Genomic DNA, 13,704 nt, shown 5'->3' with positions numbered 1-13,704 from the left:
ATTATGTCCATGTTTACTACAATATTTTACAAGTTTTAGTTCTTCGTCTACAATTACATTAGTGGCTAATTTATGGATAAATTTTAATAATTCTATTTTAAAGAGTTCAGTTATATTTAATTGCTTAGATTGTTTAAAAAGTTCTCTTGTTGTTGTTAGATAGGGAAGGTCATATACTAACTTTGATATTTTATTTTGTTGTCTTTGTAGTCTGTTTATGTCATTTTGATATCCTGTTCCCCATAGTGTAGTTGCATGTAATATATTTTGGTTTTTGCATAGTTTTCATACATTAGAATTTTTTCCGTTTTTGTAACAAAATTTTTGATTTAAAAAAAAAAATAATTCGATGCTGTCACCACTTGGCTAATTAAATTGCTGATATAAATTTTCCATGTCAATTGTCTATCTAATGTTAGTCCTAAATATTTAACATGTTCAATTTCAGTTAGTCGTTCATCGTTTATGTGAGCATTTATTTTATGACATTTTTATCTAGATTCAAAATGGATAATATTGGATTTTTTTTTTATTAAGTCTAAGTAAGTTTGTGTTTGTCCATTTAGTCAACATAGTCATTTGGGTCATTGTTTAAGTTACGAATGATGAAAATCGACAATAATGTTAATCTGGGACAGGCATAGTTTATAAGATTTATGGAGCAGCAAATATGTGTTCACATTATAGCGTTTCCAACCTAAGAATTCAATGCATAGCACCATAAGCGGAAGAATGCACTACGCGTCAATGCCTAGTAATCATCAGCGCTCGTGATACATGTGACGGGAAAACCAAGCCTAAGAAAAGATCACTTATGTGGTATGTCATATGAAACAAATGAATGATAAAAGAATGGTGATGTATGACGTGGACCGGATTTATTGACTATTTTTGATGTAATACAGCTGATTATAATAAATAGATCCAGTTTAATAAACATCCATCTGTGCTGTTTTATGGAGTAGAAGGATGGACTCTCAAAATCTCCTTGATAAATAAAATTCAGTTCAGTGCCGAAAATCGGCGTTTGTAAATAATACAATATGTTCTGTTTGCAAAACAGTGAAAAAAGATACAATTAAGGGGACCAGAATGGTTTGAAATTTCGAAAAAATCTATATTGGTTTTTTTACATAATCGGTTAATACAATGTTTTAAGAATATTTTGGCGCAAAAAAACTTCGATATTTGCAAAATTGCGATCAAGAGATCCAAAAATGTAAGGCCGTGCCCAACCGACAGAGTGCCCGTAATCCTGTTCCAAAACTTTGATTGCGTTTTTCTTGAAACATCGTTTTCAAAAAATATTTTTTTAATACCGTTTTAACCACAAATAACTAGTTTTTGATTTCTTGGCCACCATTGCTCTAATTTTGAAGATTCTTTACAGAATTTAGATTCATTCTATAGGAGATCTCACCAACAAAATGGTCTAAGAAAATAAAAGAACTCCAACTCGTTCACCCAGAATCGCGGCAAGAAGAAAGCAGTTCGCGAGTTGCGCGGTCTCCTTTAGATATAAATATACCTCCCAATTATTAATGTTTTTGGAACTTTCAAAGCTTTTTTTTATTCATCAAGAATGCATAAAAAAACTTGCAAAAAACAAAATTTGTTTATGTTAATTTGTTCATCCATAACCGTCATTCAAATCTCACCCAGTTTTCGGGCGTTGAAACCTTTCTAGTCCCCTTAATTCAAATTAGATGTAGTACAATTAAGTCAAATTAAATTTTAATTAAATTATAAGATTATAAGATAAGAACATATTAGATGCTGTCTATCCTCACTTGGTATGGTAAATACCTGTTCTGATGTAGGCAGCATTTATTTATTTTTATATACTACAATATATTTAGGTCTTAGTAATGTGTAGAGATGATTTAAATATAAAAATCTTATATAAGATGAAATAATATTTAAAAATATGAAAATCTTACAAAAATGATGGGACTAAAAAAAACAAACTCTCAAACTATATGAAACTGAAAAAAATATATAGAAAAAAGTCCAAGAAGATAAAAACTGATAAAAAACTGTAGAATCCAGTGAAATATAATAATATATCAAATTTGACAAAATAATTTTTTTTAAATACGACACACTGACAAAAAAAAGAATCACACACTTTGATGAAGTGAGGCAGTGATGTGGTTGTACGTTCAAAGAGAAGATACTGAATACAATGAAAAAAGATCGAGAACTGTTAACCACTGTCAAAAGACAAAAGGCCACATATTTCGAAAGGGAAAAATATGCCCAAAGTAAAAGGGAAGATAGAGGGTAGACGGGGTATGGGATGTAAAAGAATACCAGATGCAGGAATGCTCACCAGAATGGCCCAGGATCCAGGAGTTTCAAGTGATGGTCGCCAACCTCCGATGGAAGAGGCTCGAGAAGAAAAAGAGAAGAAACGTACATATTTACATTTTACAATGAGCGTTTCGAATAACAATATGTAATGCTTAGATAATTTACTGTATTTTTTCTATTGCATACAAATTTAAAATAAAGGACGCTAAAACCAATATTCCTCAGTGTGATAATAACCTGTTCTTAATAAGTGTGTCTAATTATCTCATGTTTTATGTCTGACGTCTGCATATTTCCATTTGATATTGTTATATCAGTTCACAAAAGGCGTATCAAATGAGAATTGCGTCATCTTTATTCATTGTTAACATAACGTGTATGTTTGCAAATTAGATAACCAATGTACATATATGTATGCATGGAAAGGAAAAACTTAAATATTTTGGAAGTGACATTTCATACGTGATTTGAATGTAAATAAAGAAGGGGCAACTCTGACACTGGTAAATAGATTATTCCATAATCGAGCAGCTACTGTTGAAAATGGGAGAAAATACTATTTTTAAAGAAAAAGAGCTTTTAATTAAATTAATTAAAAGGCAACACTTTTACAAATTAAGCTTAGTTACAAGTGCTGTAGGGGGTGTGTTCAGAAAATGACGGGAATTTTTAAATTTCGCGAGTTTGGAGAGTCCGATTGTGATTTTTTTATTATGTTGGTATACATACCCCTGAAGTATGCTTAATTTTTAAGCTGTATTCATAGTTTACTTTGTGGCAGCCGCTCAGGTTAGATGTGTTTTTATGATCTCAGCGATTTTCATTTGTTTAAAAAATGGATCAAATAATTTGTATCAATTATTATGAAAATAAAACTTTGTTATCAGTGTTACACAATTTTATTATTTTACAAGAACACAACTATAGTTTCGGGAGAGCACTCCTCCCATCGACGGGTGATATAAAACTAATATAATAAACACAGAATATTGTTCACAATGTCATCGAATCTAAACAAAAAATAAACAGATTAATCAGTGAAACTTAGAGCAGGGGGTTTTTATTCTTATCTAAGGTGTTGGCATATGAATGGATGGTTATCTTAAGTACAGATATAAAAACATGGACAAAACATTAAGTCAAATTTATTTCTTAAAATTTAACACATAAGTGGAAGTTGCAATAAGTAAGTCTAAGATTTAATGTGTTGTGTTCTTGTAAAAGAATAAAATTGTGTAACACTGATAACAAAGTTTTATTTTCATAATAATTTATAATGAAGTGTTACGAAGTGAATGCCGATTCAATTAAAAATAATTTGTATCAAATTTTATTTATTAATTTACACGCCCTACGGGCTTTTACATTTATTAGAAATACATTTAAATGCAGCAGTAAAACATAGGTATGTACATTTAGTTCAAATTAAAGATAACATAAGAAAAACTAAAAGCTACTAAAAGATACTAAAAATCCGTAGCATGTGACAACAAAATAAATTGTTTTAGTTAAATTACAAATTTAAAAGCTTCAATTAATTTAATTTAACAATAGAATCACTATGTAAAGCGCCCTTGAGGTATTTTATTACGAAAATGGCGCTGTATAAGTTATCCATAATAATAATAATAATACAATAATAAGTAAAAATAAGGAAATATACCAAAATAGGTATATGGGTGTATGAAAGATATTTAATATATTTACATATAAAAACATACACACATACGTACACATGCATATTTTATAATACACAGGTCTGCACGCCATCAAGGAATAGTGGGAGAAGGAGATACTCCAATTCCTCGAGTAACTCTTACTGGACATGATAACACCATCACTGCTGTACTGGTCTCCGCAGAGCTGGGATTGGTTCTAAGCGCTAGCACAAGTAAGTCACTTGACCTAACCAACCTAACCTAACTTAATCAGCCCAACTCAATCTGACACTTCTAACTAGTGTTAAAATTCATATTGTCATTGATGTTTCTGTCAATACAGTACATCTGTTTTAATTTGGGTCCAGGCGGAAGAAGAATACAGTTCTGTCTGTGAAATAGAACCAGACCCTGGATGAGTGTTTTCGGCTCGATGGCTACTCTCAGGTAAAAATCCTGAAAAAGAAAATCGAATGGAGAAACATCCTTCTCATAGTGTAGTGGTTGAAATACTTGCCTACCTTACTTGAGGTCCCGCGTTCGATTTCTGGTGGAGGTTGACATGAAATGTTTGTTTTCAAAGGTGACTGAAATATTTAATTGTCTCTGGACTGGCCCCTGAAGCATAAGACTGTGATCACCTTACCTTCCTGCAACAAATGATTAAGATACGTTGACTTTTGCCTGAACGGTGACGATATTCTCAACAGCTTTGTCTTTGTTGAATAAATATGCAATATGGTATTTATTTTCCAGATGGTCCGGTGCTGATTCACACTACGTTTGGCGAGCTGTTGCGTTCCCTGGAGGCTCCGAGTGGGGCTGGATGGCCACAGCAGTTGGCCCTGTCTAGGGAGGGACTGGTGGTGGCTGCCTACCAGAACCACCACCTCGCTGCCTTTACGCTGAATGGGAAGAAACTGCGCCATGACACGCACAATGATACATTCCACGTGAGTCATAACCTCTTTTTGCCATGATGTGTCGACTCCTAAATGAAGAAGATCAGTGGTTTTTATAAACATATTCCTTTTCTTAGTAAAACGATAAAATAGGACCTTTATAATCTTCCCTATCAAATGTGCGATCACACGTCGAATGATACAATCATAACTCAAGCACTTATAGCAAGCATAGGCCGAATCATATTTGTACTGATGATAATAGTGATACTGTGCAAAGTTATTTTTATTTATTATGTTAGGAAAAATTGTGCAACATTTTGTGCTAAAAAATACTGAATCGCTGTTTATTTTTGTCAATTTGGCTAGCCGTAGAATGACTGTAAAAAATACAAGTTTGTCTTTGACCAAATGACAAACTTTTATTTTACCCCATGACCTATCTTTTAGTTTGTCTCCCGGTTAAGAACTATTACATGAATGAAATATAGAAACTTTGCAAATAGAACAAAAATATATTTAGCAAATAAGGCCAACATGTTCAAACTAAAACAAGATGGTCGGCTTCGAAGCCACAGTCTCAGGCTGGAGAAAACCAGATTATACCTAAACTGATGGAATCATTTCCAGCAAAAGGGTTGTTCATAGTTTCCGGTTATACATTTATGTATCGTTGAAAATATTTTTTTATTAAATAATTTATGCTTATTTTTAATCAAAAACCGGAGATAAATCACCAACACAATAGAATGTTTACCAATGTGTCGCATGTTGCCAAGTGTGAAGTAAAAGAGTACCGAATATATAATTGTCTCACACACTCTTTACGTCTCACCTTCGATACTTCAAGTATATTCAGGAGCGAGAGAGATAATTTCACACGTCACATGAGCAAACGGTAAGGTTGCCAGTGCTTCTGCCAGACGCCAGTTAGTAGCTCTCCAAGTTTCAGTAAGCATGAAGGTTTTTAGCAATTATATTTAAAATATTATCACTTTTGACTTCAACTATAAACAATCTAAGCAATTGCCTGTGAATATTTCAGTATTCTGATTTAAAATTATTCATTTCTTGCACGTGTTATGACTACACACCACTGTAACAGGCGGATGTTCTTGGCACAGTAAGGAGAAGAGTTAAAATAATATGTTTCACATAACTCTTAAAGCTCAGCCACGTCAATACTCCTACATTCCACACTGCATTAAGGATGAGAAGATCTACAAAATGCAGGCTGCTCTTACATGATTTAAATTTCCCCTTTGGCGATCTGATTGATTACGCATGCTTAACCACGCCACTCTTCTCAGAAAACGATGCTGGCTATACCTGATGTGAAGAATATGAGTGTTTGAGAGAGGATTTTAGTTCTTTAGAAGCTTATACTGCCGTCATAATAAAGAAAGACGTTTCTACATAAAACAAAAAACGGAGAAAATAAATATTTTGTAGCTCGGAAATTGAAAAATTCGCTGCGTGAAAAATACTACAAAAATTAAGTATATTATTATGCAACAGTATGTATTATGGTTTGCCCTAACGGAATATATATATTAATTTTAATAAATTTTACGTTATATATTTCAAAATTAACATATTCATTTTCTTTTTAGTAAAAAAAATACAAGAAAATATGTTATACTGCAATGAAAAGATATTTCTGGCTATAAACGCACTTTTTATTTAGTAATTAAGTAAATGTCTTTCTTTCTTAGTGTTAATATGCCAATAGATTCTACTCAACTAAATAAAATAGAAGTTACTGCTTTTCAAATTAGTAACGCCGACCTAATAATAAATTAACTTCGAAATTACCAGCAGATGCGCCTAGCTTAAATTTAACTGAATACGAGTAAGTACATTCGTTTCAGATGTTTTTAAAAACGGAATAGAAGAAAAAATAAGCATTTTAATCAGTCTTTTATAATTATATAAGTCAGAACAGCCTTCTATATTTAGTAATCTTCAAGACATTTTGCAGTTAAGTCTCATTTATTAGTGAAAATAATAGGGCGATTTTAGGAAGATAATTCAAATACCAGTAGATGCGTATTTTTTTCCTGATCCGAATATGTATTTAACTAATGTAGAAAAAAATATTAGATGCGTCCTTCTTTCTTATGACGGCGGTATATAAGACATACTTAGAAATTTGTGTTTTTCTTTTCAGTGTTTGCTTCTGTCTCGAGACGGAGAATACTTAGTAAGCGGAGGAGAGAATGGGATAGTAGAAGTCTGGCGCGCCTTTACGCTGGCGTTACTATACGCCTACCCCGCCTGTGACGCCCCTGTCCGGTCATTAGCTCTATCACACGATCAGAAGTAAGTCTGCTCTCACATCGCCGTTTAATAATTACGATGTTAGATAAAAAATGAGAAACGATGGGAACTTTCCCGTATAGTTGCATTTATGTCATTGGCCCCTTTAAATTCAAGTCACAATTTAAATTATTGTAAAACTTCATTCATATTAATGGGTTTTTGCATTCAAACAATCATTCGATTATAGAGGATACACAAATGTTATTTTCATTTGAATGATTCCTCTCTAATTGTAATATAACTAGTAAATCAATAAGGATCGTCTCTAATATCTTTGATTAATGAATATTTTCAGATACCTCCTGGCAGGCTTAGGAAACGGATCCCTTGTCGTATTTCACATTGACTTCAACAGGTGGCACCACGAGTTCCAACAGCGGTATTAAACTAATAATTACACATACGAAAACGATACCCTAATGTTGCTCAGCATCCAACCACAGAAGTCATAATGTTACATTAAGATAAGAAATATTATGTTGGGTAATTACATATATATTTATGTTTAACTGTAATTATGTAAACATATAACCTTGAAATCATCAAATAGATTTATTTCAACCACTGAAGGGCTAGTTCTAGAAACATCCATTTTAAAGTCATATTTGGCATTCAATTTTTGTGACTACCAGTTAATCAAACACTATTTGTAAAAGAATCCAATATGAGTAATCAAATGTATTACAATACGATCTCTTCTCTCAATATTAACGTGGTAGTGAAAAGACAGCTATAGCTTTGTAGAACCTGAAATAATTGTATGCTAGGAGATGTTGTTCCCTATAAAAAAACAGACTGCAACAGAAGTGTCCCACCATGTATCAACTACGGTCCAATCGGAAGCAAAATATAAAAAATAAAAAAATTATGCATAGAATTAGAAGAGTCCGGAAACTGCATAAAATTGAATCCGACTAAACTACTCGCAAATTAGTGGTTTTAAGTTTTGGCCATCAGATACTCTGTAGACGTTGCTTAGTACGCAACTGCCAATTTAAATTCAACTATGCCGTGTTGTGTCGTTTGCAAGTGTCAAAATTCTGCTGGGATTAAAAGGGAATACGATAGGACCACATTTCATGTGTAAGAAGCGAATTCACAAGTAATATTGTTTAAGAATTCGATTATTTTACCACCTGTCAGATTTTCAAATAAAATTACGTGGACATTTTGATAGTATAGTAAAGTCAAATTTTTTACCCGGCTTTCTATTAATAAGCCTTAGTGTAATATTAAACGGTATTAATTAACTTATGTACTAAATGGTTATTTCATGTTATTTTACGTTTGCCTAGTAAAAATACCTGTTTTTTTTTTTTAGTCCAGTCAGTAAAATATTTTTTGTTGTAAAATATAACACAAAATTATCTTATATTTGTGTATATTGTTCACGGTCTGGCAACATTACGGTGCCACTTCACGCATGCGCGCAGGCGGAATGTCGGGTAGAGGGGGGACTTTTGGACACATTACAATGTATACAAACTTGGTTCTACGCGCCTTCTGGTATAGTATAATTCTATGAAGTTATGATATGTGTCCATACTTATGAGTAGATCCTATGAGAAAAAAATGTTTGTGAACGTATTTAATGTGACAGTTGCAGATTACTTTTCTATTTTATTACATTCACAATACAAGCTGTTGTATTTCATTTTTTGTTTACAATCCAACTAAAATTTAGCATATTTTTTATAGAAATAAAAATAAGTAATATGGTACTGTAAAATATTTGCCAGAACAAGCTCTAAGGAATGTCTATTTTCATTATGTGGTCACAATAATTACATCTTGGAGATAAAGATAAATAAAGAGTGTCTTACAACCACTAAAAATTCAAAGAGGTTTAAATCAAAGTTATATGTCTACATAATTAGAAACCGGTATGGTTAAGATTGTATTGTAAATGATTTTATTTCTCATATTGTTGCTTTCTGTTTATCAGCTATATAAATAGGATTTTATAATTAGTGTTTTTAAATCTATAATTTCCATTTGATCAGATGTGCTTAGACAAATTCAAAACAGCTGTCACAATTTTAAATGGCGGCAAAGTCCGGAGTGGCGTCAAAAAATCTATGCTAAGATATGCAGAACTGTCATTTTAGTCTATGAACAATCAATCACTACAGATTCTACTATCAGAGTTCACACTTAGTTTTAGCAATGCATTATTTTGATTTTAAAATGAGCGCCCGCACTTGAAATGCTAATTTTTGCATCTGGTCAAAGTTTCATTTTTATTTGATGAATTTAACCAACTAAACACAGTGTACTCGTGTGTGGATGATGAAGGCTTGCAACTGATGAAATGTAAACCTTATTTTTGCCAAATAAAATTTATACATATAGCTTCACCAATATATTTTTAGCGTATTTGCACCATATTAAAATAACGTGTTGTTGTGTATATAGTTTTCTAATCTCCAATTCAAATAAAGAAAAGATTGAATTTTCAACATGGCGTTGTTATATTTTCTCACCGAATATAATTATATTTAAATTAATCACAATAAGGCAAATTAATTACAATGTACGCTAAATTTATAATATCTATTAATAAAACATTTATGGTACAGCAGCTATTTAAATATATGTAATTGTATGTATTATAGTACCAATGCAATTGTTTTATTGATTTTTTTTCCACGTGCTTACAATGTTAGTTTTAAGTACTATAAGAAGAGTCCATTAATATATGCATATATATGTATATTATATACTTCACCTTTAATACAAATAAATAGAATCTGTCTTTTTATTGAAATATTTACGCTTAAGTCAAGGTTATTATTGTGGTCAAAAATGATGCGGCATTCGTGTGGTTTGTGGAAGCAATAAAACAATTAATAATGCATTATTGAAAACTCTTAAAATTCTTACCCTTTTTTTTTATCTAAAAAATTTGTTATGGTCTATCACTAATTCAATGCAATTTTCATATAACATATTGTTTACAATTAATATGTTTATAAAGATTGAGAAATATGAGTTTGATATTATTTTATCACAAAAAATACAAATAATTATAAAAGGAATATTTACTTATTATGGTATACATATAAAACTGTTTTCTGTAAGTATTTTTTAAAGATCCGAAATGTACTTGATTTAAAATATATGCCCTTTTGATGTTTCTATATTTCCAATGCATTACTATTATAATAAACTATTTTAATTTTACAATTTTAACTAATTTTACAATTTCCTATCAATTGGAAATCGAGCATAAACTTTTTAATTATTATTATGTTATTTATGTTTATTTGGGCAAGTTAAGTTGAATGGTTTTTTTTTTTTAATCAGTCTTAGCAAAATTAACCCACCTGCGTGGTGCAATTAAAACATAATTGATATTTAATTTATGCAAAATAAATTAATTTAAAAATAAAAATACAATACATAAAAATCTATCTATCTACTAATCACCTTTTGAATTATTTATTGTTATTTTTGTATGGGACATAACAGAAAATGAAAGGTATTTTTTTTATACATAAATATTAATTTTCAAATCAGTAGAATCTAAACTGGTAAAATAAAAGATGTAACTGCATAACTGCCATGCAATTTTTGACCACAAATTTATTATTGAATGGTGATATAGTGACATCTTGTGTCACTTTGTATCACTAATGCACTCTTACTGATAATGATGTGTCAAATCCAATTTATTATGTACAAAATGCTTCTTTGAGATTGGCAATTACAATGCACCTAGAATTATACAGTAATAACTTATTCAAAATAGATTTTCATTATTAATTTACTTCAACTGTCTATTTTAATAATGCATTAAAAATTATATTAAACATTTTGTCAGTCTCCTAAATAGTTTTAAAAAAAATCTTTTTCTGTCATACTAAACTATGACAAAAAGATTTTTTATAGTCTATGATTCTCAATAAAATGAGAAAAGAATATGTAAAACACCTTTCATCATTGCGCCAGCAATATTATCTGCTAAGTTACATTTTGTACCTTTTATTTTTTTATTGGTAACAATAAGGAAGAATATGTTTTTTTTTTATCAATTAATTTCAAGTATATTTTGTTGACACAAAATTGTGTAATCTTGATGAGACATTATAAATACTTAAAAATTAAATAAAAAAACACAGATATTGTCGACGCAACAATGATTAATTAAAGGATAGTAATAATTTGATACATATCGTCATGATTGTAGAACAAGGATGCATATGATTTTCTTCAACCTTACGTGAGAGCAGTTTAATTTTTTTTGATACTTTATTCATAACTTGATATGTACAAAAGTATATTCTTTGATATTTGGATTAGTCATATTATATGTGTTTTTAAAATCTGGAATATAAAACCTTTATGAAACCTTTTCAAGATCAAATATCAAAGTCAATGATGCATTTTTTTGCAAATCTGTCTTTCTACAATCACGTCGAGATGTTCATTCTGTATATGTATTTTATGTGACAGTTGACAAATTTAAGGAAAGTTAATATTTTTAGAAAATAATTGAAAGGGTAAATTCATTGCTTACAAATCCTTATTACTAATCAATAATTAGTGTTTTAAACTCTAACTTATCTTTTTATTGATCTTCGAATCCAATAAGTAGTTTTTAAAATATGTATTTATTTATTGGCACCCTGGTGATTTGCTGTTGTCATTGTTTGTCATCGACGAAGATTCTCCTTTTTTTTTAGCCGTTCTCAAAGAAACATAATAAAAAGTAATGTTAAATTAGTAAATAAGATGTGAAATCCACACAAAATTGGCAGAATACATCAGAATGCCAGGGTTGAATTCCTTAGAATGTAAAATTATTTCAATGTGATGTGCCCTTGAAACTAAGAATTATATTTCAATCTTATGCTAGGATAAGATATTTCGATGTAAAACTGAAATAATTGGTTCGTTTCCTCGAATTGTTGGAGTGTAGAAGTACTTAAATTGCCGGAGAAAATTCTAGTTGCAAACGATTGATTTTTTCACGTAACGTTAAACGTTTTTAATATATACTACCTGCCTATAAATTTAAGTCATTTTTTTCCGAAAAAAAATCAGATCGGCGGCTCGAAGTGACTTGCAAAAGCTTTGACAATATACAAAAGCTAAATTATTAATCTCGCGTAATGTAGAAAAGTAAACTATAGGTTTAACACTGAAAAGCTTTGAAAAGAAACAGATTCTTAGAATCCGTACATGGATTGATTCGGAAAATGAGAAATAGCTCGGAGCTTTCGGCTATCAGTAATACCAGTAGCCAATATCGATATCCGCGTAGTTCGGTAAATAAAAGGTTTCGAGACACTGTGAATATATTCTATACACAGTTATTTCAATTTGATTGATTAATTAGATTTAGAATAGAGTCTTTAGTAAAGTGCCACGATTGTTAAAAATGATTTATTTTGGTTCATTCCATGATGTTTGAGACAAGCTTCGCGAGGAAAGGAGCATAGAGATCGCTTTGTGTAGGAAGTACGGTAAATCTAGGATAGATAGATGTTCAGGTGTACAGACACACGGCACCGTAGGATAATAATTTGCACATCCATCGAGTACCGAGTACCGGCGCATTCCAAATATTGCATTTCTATTATTTGAAACAAAACGGCTGTGCACTTTGTTGAAATTTCCTGACATAACTAAACCCTTCAAAGTCCTAATCTATACGGGGTAGAAAACTATTTCTTTACCTGTATAATTTTTACATTAGCGCTTAATTCCATCCATAACTACTTATGTAATGAATAATGTTATAAAATAATATTTACTTCAGTAAGTACGTAGTTTAAATTCACAGTGTATGATAGAATGCAATTAATCTGTCCATTTTATACATAAGGAGATGTCTAATGTATGTACGTTGTTTGTATGTGATTTGTACATATAATAATTGCTATTTTCATGTGATGGTCAAGTCAAGTTAAGCAAAATGTTTGTAATCTTTATGCGCTAGCAAATTCTTAATATTGACTATGGTTTTTTTTCTATTTTGCTTTGTTTATTGTATTATTTTCGGTTTCGGGTTATTTAATTGGTTTTCGTGTCTATGGATTGTCAAATTTTTAATGTAATTTTATAATACCTTACCTTCCTATTTTCATGTACTTAATCTGTTTTATTTCTTTCTTCAGTATTATTTTTATGACTTGTTTTTGAAGCTAGATTAGAAACGCTTGATTTGTTAGCAATAGGGAGCTGGGTTTTGACTTGTAAATTTTGTCAATAATGTCTCTTTAGAGGTGTGTTATAGTCGCGAGTTTGCGGAGATAATTTTGCACCACTGCAAGATACAATGCAATGTTTAACTCAAAATACAATGTGCAATTCCGATATGTGTAATATTATATAAATGTACTTAACAGCAATTTTGTTGGATAGTTGAATTTATTATTATTAATGTAAGTGAATTATTAAAAGTATTCTTTTTTGCAAATATTTTATTGTCTTAACATAAATGGAAGATGTTATTATATTCATTGCATTTGTATTGAAGATTGGAGGTAATAAAACTGCAGTAA

The 13,704-nt window shown here is 30.6% G+C and overlaps 1 protein-coding gene across 1 annotated transcript in view; it reads left to right on the top strand.

Annotated features, from left to right (window-relative positions):
- LOC148281709 (neurobeachin-like) overlaps positions 1 to 8,496 on the top strand; it is a gene marked incomplete at its 5' end in the record, with an annotated part of 431,612 nt that extends 423,116 nt beyond the window's left edge. The window contains 4 exons of the mRNA XM_088226282.1: positions 4,071 to 4,204; positions 4,728 to 4,924; positions 7,044 to 7,195; positions 7,491 to 8,496. Of these exons, the coding sequence (XP_088082408.1) occupies positions 4,071 to 4,204; positions 4,728 to 4,924; positions 7,044 to 7,195; positions 7,491 to 7,581 (574 nt within the window). The remainder of the gene's footprint in view (positions 1 to 4,070; positions 4,205 to 4,727; positions 4,925 to 7,043; positions 7,196 to 7,490) is intronic.
- Between the last annotated feature and the right edge of the window lie 5,208 nt (positions 8,497 to 13,704).

Source organism: Micrasema longulum, unplaced genomic scaffold (genome assembly GCF_059751315.1).
Source record: "Micrasema longulum isolate JH-2025_06_02 unplaced genomic scaffold, ASM5975131v1 h1tg000418l, whole genome shotgun sequence".
NCBI lineage: Eukaryota > Metazoa > Arthropoda > Insecta > Trichoptera > Brachycentridae > Micrasema > Micrasema longulum.
This window is presented reverse-complemented; position numbering and strand designations above follow the sequence as displayed.